Below are 17,218 nucleotides of genomic sequence, written 5' to 3' on the forward strand. Positions count from 1 at the left end.
CTAGTTTAAAATTGAAGATTTTGTTTTGTAATCTTACGAATTCTGCTATAGTTTCCATTTAGAGAACCAAATGTAAAGGTTAAAATTACTATTAATTATTAACTCCCCATTTCGCGGTAGTAACTCAGAAATATATCTATGAATTTGTACCTTAATTTTAAAACATTAAGGCCCATTTCCCGGAATCTCTTTTTGTGTAGCGGAAAGCAACGCAAAAGCCATTGCACTGTTGTATTGTCTTATGTTTTTTATGAAGTTCGAATCATGTAAAAACGGTTCTTTTAGTTCGTCATTTACTTGTAGTTGTGGCATGTCCATTGTGGCAACATGCGTTGAAATGCCCATTTGTGGCCTCCTCTGCGAAGTGAAATGCGCCACAATGCATGCAAGTGCTGTTAAGAGGACCTAGATTGTGAGTAACAACACTCAACTCATTTTCCAGCGTTCTACTAAAGACAGGTTGTAAAACAGCTTCTGGATTTCTTTCACAGTTAGGCCCTACATGACATTCTCCTTCAGCATTTCTTTAATCTGTTGAATTCCTGGACAGTCTTCCACGTCTTGCAGGTCTTCCCCTACCCTGTCTAGTTACTTCACTCATTATAAAAACGGAAAACAAAAAAATTAAACAAATACAATTCATTTTGAAACATTATTTACCAACATTGACTTTCGGAATAAATGTCAACATTGCAAATAAATAAGTAACAGCTGATAGAGCAGACGTTTTTCAGTCCCCATGCATTTCTTACGGTGGATATTTTACGTTATATCTCGTTTTCTGGCAACTTTATGGGAATTCTGCTATTTTTCCCGAGTCCCTGGGGTCAAGACCTTTAATTTAAGACCTCTCCCACTTTTCTTCGACTTACCAGACGTCCACAATTTTCTGGTAAAAGTTTTGTCTTACAGAATTATATATATAGAAGATTTTACCAAAGTAATCGTGAGAATCAATTTAAGAAATCATCTCTTTGTGATAAAATGTCATATAATCGCTGAAACCTCCGTATACTTTTTTTATAACCGCAAATCATTCCGGCTACTGACCCGACTACAGGGGGTGGGGGGAGGTTTGCAAAGCTCAACACTTCGTTTCTTTCTATTTTTGTCCAAATTAAGAAATTGGCGACATTGTCAATTTACCATTCAAATTAGTGATGTACACCACATCAATTGGTTATAATTTTATGATTTTATTCGTAGTGAGCTGTCTTGCATGTTATCTCTACTCGATTTACATGGACAGTTTATAAGATGCACATTTTTCACAAACAGTAAGATGGGTTTATAACATACAAGCTTCATACAAACAAACAGGATTATCATACACGTTTGACAACAGAGGTGGTTTATAACGAACACATTACAAACAGATATATTTATTACACGTTTTACGTGGAGGTATATATCATAATCATTTTTTCCTAAGCAGTACAGTGTGTTGAAAACGAACAAGCTACAATCAAACAGGCTTATACATAGGTGGTTTATAATATACACGTTTCATACAAGCAACAAGGTGGGTTTATAACTTACAAACTTTATACAAACAGACTGGTTTATAGCATACCGGTACAAGCTTTATACAAATAGGCTTATACTATACTCGTTTTACACCAGAGGTGGTTTATAACGGATGAAGCGACTTATCAAAGTTGAGAGGTTAATGAGAGAGATAAATCCAAAGCTTTAGAGACAATGACGTGTACAACTTATCTTCCCAACTTCCCCTGGAGGGATTATATCTTACCTTTACCACCATTAATAATCTTACAAAACTATACTATTTTTTGCCTTGTATTTTTCAAATTAAGTATCAAGATCCACTCAAGTGGTTGCCATATAAAGTGTCAGACAGTTCATCTCCTAACAGCTGCAATTCATAATGTAAATAAAAATCCTACCACATACTTGTTGGTTATTAACACAAGCAAATACATCTATCTATATATTAATAGGAAAGCGTGTTTCTTTAAAATCTTGTTTCTCAGCTCGTGTGCATCGCAGGGAAAATCTACACATACTGTTATTTCTAACACACTGTCTAGAATCAATTTCCTACTGTCATCTACAGGAAATTATCTTTCGATAATTTCCTGTAGATGTGCAGAATCCCTTTATAAATTAAAATAGGCTCAAAAATAAGCACAAAAAATGAATTTAAAATTAAGAAAGAATTAACATGGGTCATATGGGTTGCCATGCTGGTGACGAAATACAACAAAATATAAACAGAAAATCAAAACCAATGGAAGAAACTCCAATGACATGTTTCTTCACAGCGTGGGGTGAAAATAGACAAGTCTGTACATTACTTATTTTTGATCGAGTTTTCGACCAATTGACGACTCCTAGTATAAATAAATATATAAATATTTTTTTTTACTTTTATTTAAAAGTAGTATTTACAAATATTGGCGTACGCAAAAAACATTTCAAAATAGGTTGACATTCGTAGGCCTATTATCTTGCATTTTTATTGTGATGAGTTTTAACTTGTAAAATATACTACGGTTGGATATAAAATATTGAGAACTTATAAGCAGAATTTTTTTTTCCTTCTATATTAAGACTGAAATGTCATAATTTTTCCCTCAGGAAGAAATCAGTTATTTGTAATTTATAAAATTATAGTTCGGAAACTATCAAAAGAAATACTAGGAGAATGCTGTAAGTTTGTCTTTATTTGCAACTGTATGCTCATACCCAGTTGCAAAACACGAGTAAAGCTAGTAATTTAATACTGCAGATTTCTACCCCTTTATTAAATATCCACGAAATATACTTTGAAAAACAACGTAATATTTTCCAAATTCATTTATAGAGGTCGTTTTCGCCAAAAGTATAATATAAAATTCAACATCACCTCAATTCTCGATGGCGCTGCTTAGTTGCCAATTACGCTCCTCGTCTCCAACGAAGCTAATTGACAGGGTGAATTACCCTAATTGCGAAATTACCCAACTTGATTGAGCGAGTTTTAGGAATCATTTTGATTTAAAACTGATTTAAGAAAGTTTTTAGTGAAATTAGTTTGAATTAGGTAGTTTTATTTGCGGACATGCAAGATTAAACCTGTACTCAAGATTTAAATCTTTAGTGTATAGGACACTAAGGTAAAATATAAAGATATCATGCTTGATTTTAATACAATTTGTATGAAATTTCAATTGTTGTTCATCAGATATATAAAAAACAATTTTCTTCGGGGAAAATATATAGTCAATGGTACTGTATTACGAAAATAGCAGCTCAGTAGTTGCAGTATAAATTATTGATAAGAAGAATTAATTGATATAATTTGTTTTATATCACTCAAGAATATTTATAAATATTCTTATTTTTATTGCTTTGGGCCTAGCTTGTAATACTGAACTGTGATAATGTAAAGCATCCGTTGGTTTTTTTTAGCGAAAATCATATATTTCGCATGATCAATAAATGTTGGATGCACCTATAACCATAAACGAACTATTCACTTGTTCCATAATCAAAACTTGTACTTATTACTCGAGACAAATTGGGTATGGTCTTTTCTTATTAAATTGATCTTGTATATTAAAATTCCCTAAACTGATTAATCCATAAATTTAATAGGCCTACATAATTTGTTAGCTATGTGTCTTGAATGAAAAATCAAGCTTGGCACTTGCTCAAATCTTACTTAACTTTTTTTCATATTTTCCCAGCTTGAAACGGAACCAATACTGTCAGTGATTAGCGCGGGAATACTTCCTTGGAGGTGTTGCTTCGAATCCCTCCAAGTACCAAAGGCTTTTAACTATGATAGTGTTGCTCGGTGTTGCAGAGGTGACCTTAAGATACAGGTTTACCTACCTACAAACAAAAAAGTATATGTCTTTTAAATGAGATACTATCTCTGTTGTGGAATCAATAAGATGCATTAAAAGTATGGTAAAATAGATTTTAACTTGACCTATAATGAGAATATGAATGACAGCATGTATATGGAGTGGGCTCTAATTCTAATAAAATTATCATATCAATGACAACGCTGAGGTCGCTAGAATTTCAAGCCTACCATTATGAGTCTATCGCACACATGTTGCGTGTCAGCTGACAATTTGTCTACGTCACAACTTCTCAATGACGTCATGTTCACAGCTGTGCCTGGTACGCTTATGCCTGGTACTACACTCTCCACAACAAAAGTTCCTTGAATTGCTAGAGTTTGACTGAATAGGTTGGTTTTATTTTTAGTACGAAACATGTATTCATTGGTATAAATAAAAACAGAGTTAATAAAAATCTATTTAGCAATTTGTAGATTTTGGTTTTGAAAACTACTACACCTAGTACACCTACAGTCGTAAGTGATCATTATCTCGACAAAAGAACCATCCTGTATAGGTAAGTAATGGAATAAAACAAAATAAAATAGCAACATTCTTAACATGCGTTTTCAGTTGTAAACTGTTTTTCAGAACAAGTCAATTCCAAATTACTACTAAGAAGCTATGACGAATACAAACAATTACTACTGTACTTATTTTAAATATAGACAAATTGGATAAGCTAAGTATTTTCCTGCTTTTCAGTTTTAGGTACGTTTTACTGCACGATGCTGAAATGGGAGATCCCTCTCCTGCCAGTCTAAACTCCTTTGCTCTCTAAAACCACGGCCTCCCAATCAGGAGTTGGAGCTATCGAAGAATGACATCATTTGTTCTCCAATAATAAACGTACAGTATTAAGTTTACGAAACAATGTAGTAGTTATCTATGGTAGTAGTTGTGATAGGCTTGATATGATTTAACTTTAACTTTGATTGATTGCGTTTTAATAATAGAACTCGGAAATTTAAAGCTTTGGATTGATCGGAGTTTTTTCCAAAGGCAAATCTTTCCGATATTTTAGCAGAAGCAATATAATTTACCACGTCTTTGGAAAACTGACAGGGATTTTGACAGAAATACTATTATTCATTACTTATCGTTTTCGAGGTTGGTTCACGACATACAATATATCCCGAGTCTTACTCTAAATTTAATTCATTCTGTTCATTAGGAAATTCTACTGACGTATGTAATACTACCAATTTAACCTCTCAGAGTCATCAATGTTTTTCCATGGGAACCAAACATAAATTACTTGACCCTCAATCGCCAATAGCCCTCATAATTTCCCCTAACTCTTATTGCACAGGATTTAACAAGTAATAAACTAGATTGAATCTAATTCTCGTAGTTGAGAAACCTCCCCCTCGCAGTATTCTCACGGTCAGATCTCACGGTGGTTCTCGTGAGAATGCCTCGCTACCCGTGAGAAGGGTGGCCAAGTTGGCTCCCGCACGTGCTGGAAGTGTGCAGAAGCGCCGTCAGGTCGTCTGCAACATACTGTAATTGCCAGGAACGCGTGGCTTCTGGTTCAATATTGTACGTGAGAAATGTCAATTGTAAGTCTTACATATCTGAAAGTTTCTCTTTATGAGTCTATAACATTGGCTTCGGTTGCCGGTTTAATCATGAGAAAATTCAATAGTGTTTTTAATGTTCGAAACTGGATCCTGGTGAAAATAGTTCTGAACAAAGAAACAGCTGATCTTAGTAACAATACTAGCAAGCACGATTACTAGAAAAATACCGGTATGGACCATAAACATAAACAAATGACGTCGTTGGCCCGAATCCTATACTTATAGCATTGAACATATGGTTTAGCAGTTACATTTAAGCAATGTTAAATAATGTTTATTTTCGGGCCAAAAACGTAATTTGTTTATGTTTATGATCCATGCTAGCAAGTGATGCATTCAAAACTCGTTATACAGCCATGTTCCAATTAAAATACGACGCTGATATATCAGCACTGTCTAATAGTGTTTTACAGCAAACGCAGTATGGATATTTTTGATGGAAGAATATTATTTCCATATTACTGCTCCCACCCATCGTCTTGGGAACCAAACCTCTGCCAGATCTGACACGCAATTGCGTGTGTTGAATGGATCATTTTTCTTCCAAGTTGTATTTATCTTCCATTGTAGATAACATTACAATATTGATTTAAAATTGGGGTATATCTTACTGAAGACGGTCAACCACACATCGGAAATCTCACCACAAAAAAATTACATATTTTTATTACAATTAATTTCAAAAGCTCTTTTGGCTTTTACAATTTAAGTACTGTAATATTAAGACAATTTTCACCTTATGTCGTTTAAAATTTAATTAATATAATCATACAGTTGACGCTGTAAAAGTATAATGTATTTAAATCAAATTAGTTTCAACAAAAATTTATTTATTATGCTTTTACCAAAGAATTAACAACACTCGAATATTAATTTTCATCTTGTTTACGTTCCCAGAGGAAAGAACAATTTGACCGCTTCTTCATCGTCGTATTTGCAATAGTCTGTGAAGTGTGTCAAGTACTCCAACTCCTTTGGCGAGTATTCTTCTGAGGGTTTGAGTCGTCTAAACGTCGGACTGGGTGGCTTAGATCTCCACATTAGAGGTTTGCCGTGCTTCACGAAGGGTTTGTCAAGCGCTCGTTTCATACTTCTCGTCAGATTGTCCAAGACGGCTACTTGTCTTCTCGCTTGATGTGCTTTCTCAAGAGCCAAGGCATTCCTGCTATGTACAGTCTCCTCAGCTTCTCTCACGATATCACTAGGAAGAGAGTCCAACTTCATCATGAGATCTTCGTAGAGTAGTTTCAAAGCTGTTAGAGTCTGAAGGGTTGTCATGTCAGTTTCTCCGGCTGCTACGCATTCTTCGTAGGCGTGGTCAACGTAAACGTGTGTTAGGATAACAGCCTCTGAAGAAACTAAGTCTTTCAAATCTGTGTTGAGCAAGTCCTTTGCAACTTCTTCCAACATGTTCGCCCTCTGTTCCTCTTGTCCAATTTGCTTTTCAGCTATCTCGAGTTGCTCCTCAATAGCTTCTATTTCAGAGTCGAAGTACTTTTTGACGTCTTTCAATCCTTGTACCATGATATCTTTCGGTTTTCGGATTCCCTCGATGATCAGAAGGGAGCTTAAATGTTGAAGTTCCATATCTCTAAACACTAATCTGACCTGCCATGGATCAGTGAAGTATAATTCTGGAGGTCCTTTTTCAGCAGCGATGTCCTCTTGAAAGATTTCTATCAGGTCGTTTAAAGACTGCACGGATCCTTCAGTGTCCAATTTATACCTATCAAACATTTCGTTGATGTTTTCTATCTCGTTGCCCTCTTTGTCGGTCAAAGGATGTTCTTTCTGCCACGAGAGAGGGCTTATTTGGTGTAAGAACAACTGGCAAAGTTTACAGTTCCTCCAATTCTCTTCAAGCACGTAAAGATTGCAACGAATCTGACTCAGTTCTTTCATAAGGCTTTTCAGTTCCACTCTCATCTCCGTGGTTTCTCGAGTCATTCTGTCTGCTTTTCTACGTATTTGCAGCCATTCTTCGTGGTCTTGGGCTTCAAACTCTTTAAAGGAAGTGTAATAGTTTTTAAACAGATTTGTAAGGTCTTCGATTCTCTTCTTTTCGTTACGGTGTTGTTCGTCGATGAGATACACTTCGTCCTGAAGGTATCCAGTTTTCAATTTCGTATGTAATATTTCTCTAATCTCATCCACATAGCTTTTCAATGAAAATTTAGACTTGATTGGTCGTCCCTTAACAACGGAAAGATACGCTTCGTCCATCTTCATCTTTGTTTTAACCTTTAACTTTTCATTTGGTGGGACGTACACTCTCTCCGTGAAATTCTCCATAATCCTCGACCTTCCAGATGGTTTATCAATTACACTCAAGTGCTTTTCCTTTTCTTTTAGCTTTTCCTTTTCAGCTCGTTTGATCACACTGTATGGGATCCCTACAGGAGGTATATTGGGAAGTATATAGGCTGGTCTTTCACTCGCTACTTCTTGTAGTTTGTCAGGGTCTACTTTTCTTCCAGACGTGAAGTAATACTGCGAACGCGGCTGACGACTTTGATGTAAAATCTTGTCCGCAACTGTTGGAACCGTAACAATTGGTTTTACAATTTTGAAGTTTAGCTCTTTTTTCAATCTCTTCAGTGTCTCTGCTCGGTTTATCATAGGTGTCGTCACTACAGGCGCTGGTTTGTGCTCGTCAACCATGTGTCGTTTGAACATCATTGTAAAGGCCTGAAATAAAAAAAAACTAAAGTTGTACTAAAATTAAACAAAAACGTACCTATCTGTCAAAATGGCTGTGATTGTATGGTCGTGTATACATAAATTTGTAATAATCTAACCGAGGACAGGCGGTACCTAATAGGGATTTTACATTAGTTAACAACTTTTCCCGACATCAGTATAAAGGTTTGGGTCTTTCTTAAAAGTAACAGAGCAACTCATTTAAGACAATGCGTCTACCTCCTACCGACTTTAAATCCACTCATCTTTAATTGAAGATCACACCTACACCTTTATGTTTCATCGATATTCGAAAGCATACTACGTAAGTATTCTATTAACTACTAAGAGCATTTTTTTCAGTTCAAGGGCTAAGTTTTGTATTTAACTTCTGTTAGTTCCAGGGTAAAACAGACACAAATAGTAAAAGCCCCCGTTGCAGCAAACCAGCACACCATGCGAATTTTGCATTTATCAACTCTAAAATAGATTATGGAATAGAAATATGGGGTGGAACATATTTTACCAGCCTAAAACCAATCATTACTTTACAAAAATCTTTCATCAGGATAATGCTAAATAAAACCAAAACTGAACCTTCATTCCCACTTTTCAAAATTATTGAAATATTACCTATCAGGAATCTATATGTTTACAAAGTTCTGAAAATATATTTCAATAGATGTGGTACTGATAGAACAAATCCAAGACATACTAGACTAAGAAGTTAAAACAACGTCTATGTACCCAAACCTAGACTAACAATATTTAAAAAATTCTTCTTATATTTGGCTCCCACATTTTATAACCTTCTTCCCGAGCCCATCAAAGCAAGTGAAAACGTCAATGTATTCAGCAAATTAACACGAAACTACTTGCTCGAAATAGATAGTATAAACACATTTTTTACCTCATTGGTCTAACAATACATCATAGTTATTTTTAATAATCTTGCACTTATTAAGTCAGGATACTCGATATGTTCAAATAAGCTGTAAGTTCAGGACACTCAGTACTGTAATCACGAAGATTGACAGTATAGGGTTAGTTTTCAAATAGATAGGTAGATAAGGTTTTGTTGTGATAGGTTGCTGTGTTAAAGCTATTGTTTGAAGCCTAGTTTTATATATCGTTTTAATTTTGTAATAAAAATACTGTGGTAATGGTGACGGGCTGGACTTTCCAACCACGAGTTGCTCCAACTACCAAAAATGTTTGTTTCCCGCACAGGTTCTGTAACCTCAGGGCTTTATTGTTCGTTATTTAATAAAATAATTAGTTAGATTTATGTTGTGAAGAGTATTGTGTTTTTAGTTTATATTCGAATAAATACAATGACATGTAATACTAATGTAATACTTATGTACAACCTTAGTGTATAAATATGTATTGTATTGTACCTGTTGTATTTGAAAAGAACAATAAAGCATTTTTCAATTCAATTCATTCAAATTCATTTACAACTTATTTATTGGGGTTTATCCTAACAAGTTCAACGTATAAATAAATTCTACATAGCCACGTCTGGCATAATAATAACGATTAATTAAGGAGTATTTAGGTTTGGTGCTACGAGAGACACACACTTTATGTGACTTTTAAGCCTAACATGAAATTTAAAAGTTCAACATTTGTGAAGATAGCGTAGAAAGCTACATTAATTAGATTGATTGTTCTTGCTAAGGAGGGACAACGTACTATGCTGTTTCACTCTGTATACTGTATATGTAAAGCTAGGCTTCTCCATATGTCCTATACCAACAGTCATAATGAATTATACAGTAGACTGGTTTTTTTAAGCTTGATCAAATCTCAATCAATTTTCAATGTCAAACGATTTAGGATATGAATAAAATTTAAATCCTGGGGTAATCCCCCAACCATCATTCCCACTGCTGAATCAAGCCCGTTCGCCAATTGTTTCATATAAATGTGGTTTAAACACATTTTATACTAATTGTATTAAAATCTGTAAGTGATTACAAGAGTACATTTGGACCGAAAGTTTTATCTGAGCGAACTGTTTGTAGCTTCTAACCTTAAAACAAAATACAGTACTACAGTGGTAATATACCTAGGTCTTAATCATGGACGTACACAGAGAGTGGCAGGGGGCAGCTAGCCCCCCCTCCCCCCAGAAGCCAGGATAAGGTATAAGAAATTGAGATTCTATTAGTATGAGAAAAGATTAGTAAGATAGTTTACAGGTTTTTTATTAAATTTTTTGGCTCATGTTATGATTTTTTCATTAGTATCTCAGTTATTCTTCAATAAAATTAAAATTAAACTTTTATTGAATACTAATTATGATTTAGGGAAGTAGCTATCAAGCTCCTTGTTACGATTTGGGGAAGTGACTTTATACTAATTATTATAATTTAGAGATGTAGCTAAGAGCTTCTTATTATCATATAACAACTACTTCCCATAAGCGCAATTCTTTTGCATATGTACGGGCTGAAATAGTTAAGCTTATTTCGGCCATTTAGGCCTAAACTTCTAACTTTTTATAAAGATTTGTATTTTTATTCTCTTTAAAAGGAGTTGAAGATGAAATCTACTAAAATATTTCATCCCTGCCTTAAAACATAAGTATGTTTTAAATTGGATGTTGTGAACGTATATTTAATAAAAATAGACAATAAATTGTATACAGTGACGAAACTTCACAGTACAATTTTCTTTTTGCCGTGAGCAAGTCATGTTGTTGTCTACCAGTATTTTTATGAAATGGGTAATACTAGATTAACGTACTTAACCCTAATCTAGGGTTAAGACTTGTGTAAGGTAAATTAAAAATTGAATTAAAGTGTAATTAAAACATAGTTTCATGGTCGCATCGTAGCATTGATTTCATATCGGATTAAATATACAGCCCCATGTGTAATTGACTTACTTACTCCAGTATAATACAATACATGCACTGCTTTGCTGGTCTTAGTGTAGAAAACAATGTTTTCTTCTAACTACTAAAAGTAGACAATCGTGTTTGCTTACCTTTTAAAGGTTTACCTGGATACAAAACCTGGCGACAGCAGCGCTCGGTACGGTTGTTTACTGCACTATTCCCATGACAACCCTATGTGAAGAGGAGAGCTATAAACCCTCTATAGTATTGAAAAAACACAAGACATCCATCATATAAACACACAATTTATAAATAAATGTTTGTATTTACACAGAAAGAATTTACAACGTAAATAATAACATTAATAAAAACTGTTAACCTATCTGTTATTCACTGCACTAATGAAATAATATACGAAACTTGTAACGCATTTTGCAAGTAAATAATTTTCTTCACGACATGAGGTAAGGTTATACGTCAGATATATGTGTTTATTACTTCAGCTGGGATAACATCTTCCGCATTCTTTTAAATCAGAAGGAACAGTTTATCAGAAATAAAATCATCGTAATATTATAACAATGTAAAATTTTAGCAAAATAACTTAAAATATTTTGCATGAACACCAACACGTAAAATGCTAATCAAGGAGTTGTTTATGATGACAATGTGAGGTATATACAACACGGTTTTGACATTGATAAATCGTTCTCCCTTGAATATATAGCATCGTTATCAATTGCCAAAAAAGACGGTTCGGAGGATGTATTGATTGAAGCATATAGATAAAACCTACTCTGAAGTTAATGTTTTATCTTTATTTATTGGTTTGGAAACTAAATGATACTCGTTTTGGGAGCAAGTTGTATTAAATTAATCTAATGTAGTCTTCTGCCATTGACTTATTTGTTTACAAAACCTTCTACTACTTTTGTTCAGTTGTGTGCGGTATCGATTTTGTTCCAAACAACAAAAATTCGTTTAGCTGCTGCTTTTTAGTTTAATTAATCATTTTATATTTTATTAGGTAGTCTCTTGGTTTTTATCCCCGCTATATTTTGTATTTATTTTTCACAACAGTTTGTGTATGGTTACGCGGTTAATGTTTCAAATCAGATTATTACCTCCCGCAATAAACGATAGAAACACAGATTAGATGGTAATTTATTAAATAGTAACGTGTGGACTCGTGCTCAAATTGCTCATTTTAATTGAGTTAAAAACTAGTTTTCAAGGCAAACCGGATAATGCAATACCCTTATATTACGTGGTTTTTTTAGGCAGTTATGTGTTGAAAAACTACTAATTTACAATAGTTAAATTTGATCAATATAGATCCATACCATTAAGTTTTACCTACCTCTTTCGGGTTAGAAACTGAAGAATCAGCAAGTTATAATAAATTAATTACAATTACTTTAACTATTATGAAAGTAGGTCAGCATCACTGGATCTTTGAAAGTGAACTCTAGAAATAAATCAAACTCTAGGAGACGAAGCCCTAAATTAAATTTTTATTAACTATCATTCACCCCTCCGCTAGATCATAAGCATAAGCTTTAAAATTACACCTAAATTGAAAAAAAAAATTAATGGGACTGGGGAAAAATAAATAACAGAGTAACCTTTTAGTTCGGACCATATTATGTACCGTACTGTACGGTACATAATATAGATAACCTTACCGAAGTGCTGTTTTTATGTATACGTAATTTTCTAGCTACCAGTATTTTAAGTTGTAAGTTAATGGGAAATTTAAATATTTTTGTTCATTAATTTATTTTGTCCATATCCAATCCACGGCTATTCCGTTTTTCTTGTTAAAAAGTTTTGTAATTTTTGTTAAGTATTGACTACACTCGGATAGGCCTTCTTGCAATTAGGTACTAATGATGGTTTTAATCAATGGAATTTTAAGTCAGGGATAAGTTAATGTTAAAAGTTGAAATTTTTTGTGTTCTTAAACTTGCATCGACCTTTACTGTACCACTAAAACTCCTCCTGTGAATAATCCAAGATTTGCTGCAAAATATAATAGCAAAGTGAAAAGGTGTACACAATTAGGCCTATTCTATTACAATATCTTTAAGTGATAAAAGTTTCCTCTCCGGCCGGGAATCGAACCCGGGTCTCCCGCGTGACAGGCGGGGATACTGACCACTATACTACCGAAGAACTTGTTATTTTGTGTTAAATAATTAAATTTGAAATATGTAACAAATGGGCCTATACCATTTTAACATTATGGATAAACCAAGATTTGCTGCAAAATATTAGCAAAGTGAAAGGGTGCAACCGTATATGTAGTGCGGCCTTATGGTGCAACACAATTTTTCTATTATCTTTGAGTGATCAAAAGTTTCCTCTCCGGCCGGGAATCGAACCCGGGTCTCCCGCGTGACAGGCGGGGATACTGACCACTATACTACCGAAGAACTTGTTAGTTCGTGTGAAATAATTTAATTTGATATATGAAACAAAATAATTTACTAGGTATTGCAGGAACACTTCATTTCTCAAAGTTGGTCAACAATGAAAGGTTATTGATGGTTTGTTGCCTACTTTTAACTTTTTTTATGGCCTCTTAATTTGACAATATTATAACTCGGCCCCGTTGTGCAACTAACTAACATTGTGAAACTAAAAAATATTATTTTTGGCCCTTTATTGGAATTTTATTTAAGGATTGCTGATTTTCTTATGACTATGCTAAGGATATAAGCAGCAATGTAATAGTATAACGTAGCCTATTTTTCGTAATTGATTATGGCACGTCTTCCTTATTATTATTAATAGAGGTCGTCCAGTGGTCGAAAGCTCGACAAAAAATGTCGAATGTTGAGAATCGAATACAAAAATTTCACCTCACACTGTCAATAAAACATGTGATTTAAATTTGTTTTGATTTTCTGTTTATATTTAGTTTTTATTAAACCATCATGGCAACCCATAGGGCCCGTGTTAATTTTTTGAAGGTTTTTAATTCATTTTTTGTGCTTGTTTTTGAGTCTACTTTAATTTATAAAGGGATTCTGCACATCTACAGGAAAAAATATTTATAACAGTATGGGTGAATTTTTCCTGCGATGCACACTAGCTGAGAAAAAAGGTTTTAAAGAAACATGCTTCCCTATTAATCAATTAATAATATAGTTGTACAAATTTTGTAATTTTACAATAATTGAGTACCGTATATATTTATGGGTAAACCTTTACCACTCAGAATATGTCACTATCACCAACCCATCTGTCATCTTTCCGTCTTCCAATACAAACTTCCAAATTCAAAGCATTATCAACTGTAACAACCCTTGTCCATCAAAAGCCCTTGTCAACAGTGGCAACGTATCAACACCGGATATATCAACCAACTAACAGTAAACGTCTGCCAGCTGTAAACTCTACCACTCTACGGAAATGTCCCGCTAGAAATTCGAACAGCTAATTGTAGTAAACACAATCAATATAAATTCTTCAATACTTATACTTTATACTTTCTTAATATAATCATCACCTTTGGATGCTGGTAGTTAGTGCGATCGGACGGAAGACTTATTTCAACGTGACCTCCAGCAAATTCATAAGAATGTATATATTACATCAGAAACTTTACTTTATATGTACACAATAGCCTTGCCTGAAGAATGGAGCAACTAAAGTCAAAAAGTTGTAAGAAAATTATATGCACTAGGTAAATGAGAATGAGAAAATGACAGTAAATTATTTTTGAAGCCTCTTTCGCAGCAGCAATGCTGTTGCAGGAATGCTTTGCGAGTTAGATTTGTTTCGTCATAGACTAACCAACACGTATGTTATTTTATCTAAGGCCAAGTCACACCGAGCTCGCTCCCGCGGCGGGAGCGAATTTGGAAAAATCGCTCACTATGTTATCAAATGTGCCAAGTCGCACCGCCCTACCGCGCGCCCGCGGGCGTGCGGTAGTGTCCGCCACGTCCGCCTGCTGAGCGATTTTTTGAGACTACCGCGGCGGGAGTTTTGTCTAGCGCATGCGCAAATGGGCATTTCGAATGCCCAAGCTATTTAAAGTGTAAAAGTAATACAGTTTAATACAGTTTTAAATTAATTTTAACATTTTTATTTTGTTTGATGATGTAGATGTTGTTTTGTATTAACTTCGTAATTATGTTTATCACCAGAAAAAAATCTTTTTTGTTTACCATGCAAAAATAATGTTTATGGTGAAAATATTAATGTTTCCCATAAACATTTTTATATTGCCGACGTAAACAACGTCGTATTGCCGACGTTGTTTCATCAACTTTTTCGATTTACAACAACAAACAAAACTTTACAATTGATGCAAACTTGAACTTTCAATAGAAGGCTTAGCAAAAAATTACATTTGTGTAACTAGTGGTGAAAGTGGCACTTTGCTGCACACGAGAGCAATGTTTACGCACGAGCCGCAGGCGAGTGTGGAATGATCTCGAGTGCAGCAAAGGCCTTTTTCACTCGTGTTACACATTATATTTTTCCTACAGTCACTATAAAGCATATAAATAATTAGTCTTTCAAACACTATGCAACACGTTTTTAGGTTCAGCTGGCAACACAAATGGTGCCCTAGAGAAAGTAGTACCCGCGGTCCATATCACTCCGCTATTTTTCCTCAGCAAGAAATGTGCTCCGCGTTTTGAGAATATAGTTCCGTATGTTTTTGTAATTTGAAGTGGTTTCCGCGCCTAAAAAAAATGCTTAAAAGGTATTTTCTTGTTTATTAAGATCGTAGGAAGGTTTTAAAAACGTTTAAAAGAAAAGTCCAGAAAGTTCAGAAATACCGAAACTATAAACACGAAATGACAGGTTAAATCGTAGTTATAATAGTCAATCAGCTGCTCATAGTATAATTATCTTTAAGTGTTGCCAACCTATTTCCAAGCGTACACGGATTACGTGCATAATGGAACCACGCTGTTTTGTGTTGTTTCGTTGGAATCCTGATGTGCGGCAAAGTATAAACCGTACGGCAAAGTATAAACCGTACGGCAAAGTATAAATATGCAGCAATTAGCAGCTTTCTGTACTATAAACAGTACAAGGAAGCCAACTTTGTCGGGTGACTGTAGGAAAATAACTATAGTTTTAAAATGGTCATATGTTTTTATTTAAAAAGTAAATAGTCTTTGTAGTGTAGCAAAAAATAACGTTCAACAGCTGAAAGTGGATAATTTATCCACAACCATATTTAAAATGCTTCGAACACAAGGTCTAAATTATATTAAAAAAAAATAGTTATTCACTTTTTAAAGTAGCCCTACACTAACAAATTAATAAACATTCGATTGCTTCTTCATCTACTAAACAGGTAAGATGAGTTTCTTATGTAAAACGAATTGTGATGAACTCATCTCAAAACTCCCGCCGCGGACGCGAACTTTTGGTGTGACATGGCTCGAGGAAAAACATCCGCGCGCGGTACTCCCGCGGCGGGAGCGGCGGATGTCGGTGTGACATGGCCTTAAGGTTTCAGTCCCACAAAACGTGGGCTATAATATGCTAAAAGTGTTTAAGACATTTTCAAAAAGACAAAAATACACAGAACCAAGTAAAGTTAAAACAAAACTTCATTGATTGAACTGCATTATGGAGTGGGTGTTGCAATTGACATAAAACAAGCCTGATATTATAGTTTGTTAAATAAAGGTTTATATGAAAAGTAACTTTAACCAGACTATGGGGCGGAAAGATTATTGGGCCTAGGGGCGCTAAAATGCTAAATCCGGCCCTGCGCATATGTAATATGAGTTTTAATTCACTTTAGCAAAAAAGCTGCAAACGTAATTTATAGTACAGTACTGTACTAACTTTGTTTTTTAATCCACAAACCGAACCTCTATCGAGAAGGGCAAAATGCGTTTCCTCCTTCAGTCAATATTTGAACAATTTCCTTGAGACGAGGCATACGCGTCACCACAGTTCCTTTATGAATGTCTATTTCAAAACTTCGCAATGAGTTTCATACTGCAAACAATATTCCCCCTCACGCCTTAGGCAACCTAGTTAAGTCTCATGTAAGTTTGAAACAGCCTCTTTAGCCTGAGGGCCGGTGGCTGATTACATTTTTCAAACTCCCCGCATGACTCGAGTGCACGTGACTTATGTTCGAGTTGTAGAAAGCATAAAAATGCTCCAGTTTCCAAATTCGTTGTTTAATTACAGGGATCTGGGCCTCGACCCATATTATAAGGTGTTACTGGAAGAATGTAACAGGACAGGCGTTCCAGGATTTC

At 34.7% G+C, this 17,218-nt stretch overlaps 1 protein-coding gene and 2 non-coding genes across 3 annotated transcripts; all 3 read right to left on the reverse strand.

Annotated features, from left to right (window-relative positions):
- Positions 1 to 6,325: 6,325 nt before the first annotated feature.
- LOC129003655 (cilia- and flagella-associated protein 100-like) lies at positions 6,326 to 8,119 on the reverse strand. Its single transcript, XM_054431954.1, has one exon. It carries the CDS (start codon positions 8,117 to 8,119, stop codon positions 6,326 to 6,328), a length of 1,794 nt encoding a protein of 597 aa, XP_054287929.1.
- A 4,951-nt stretch (positions 8,120 to 13,070) lies between these two features.
- Positions 13,071 to 13,142, reverse strand: Trnad-guc (transfer RNA aspartic acid (anticodon GUC)). The gene has a single exon. It is a non-coding gene; the product is annotated as a tRNA-Asp (tRNA).
- Positions 13,143 to 13,330: 188 nt separating this feature from the next.
- Positions 13,331 to 13,402, reverse strand: Trnad-guc (transfer RNA aspartic acid (anticodon GUC)). Its single transcript has one exon. It is a non-coding gene; the product is annotated as a tRNA-Asp (tRNA).
- Between the last annotated feature and the right edge of the window lie 3,816 nt (positions 13,403 to 17,218).

Source organism: Macrosteles quadrilineatus, unplaced genomic scaffold (genome assembly GCF_028750875.1).
Source record: "Macrosteles quadrilineatus isolate MER2022 unplaced genomic scaffold, UCM_ALF_1.0 Scaffold_9__3_contigs__length_116548681, whole genome shotgun sequence".
NCBI lineage: Eukaryota > Metazoa > Arthropoda > Insecta > Hemiptera > Cicadellidae > Macrosteles > Macrosteles quadrilineatus.

Excerpts from the sequence above, each read along its gene's own strand:
- LOC129003655 (XM_054431954.1), bottom strand. The coding sequence starts at position 8,119 with ATGATGTTCAAACGACACATGGTTGACGAGCACAAACCAGCGCCTGTA.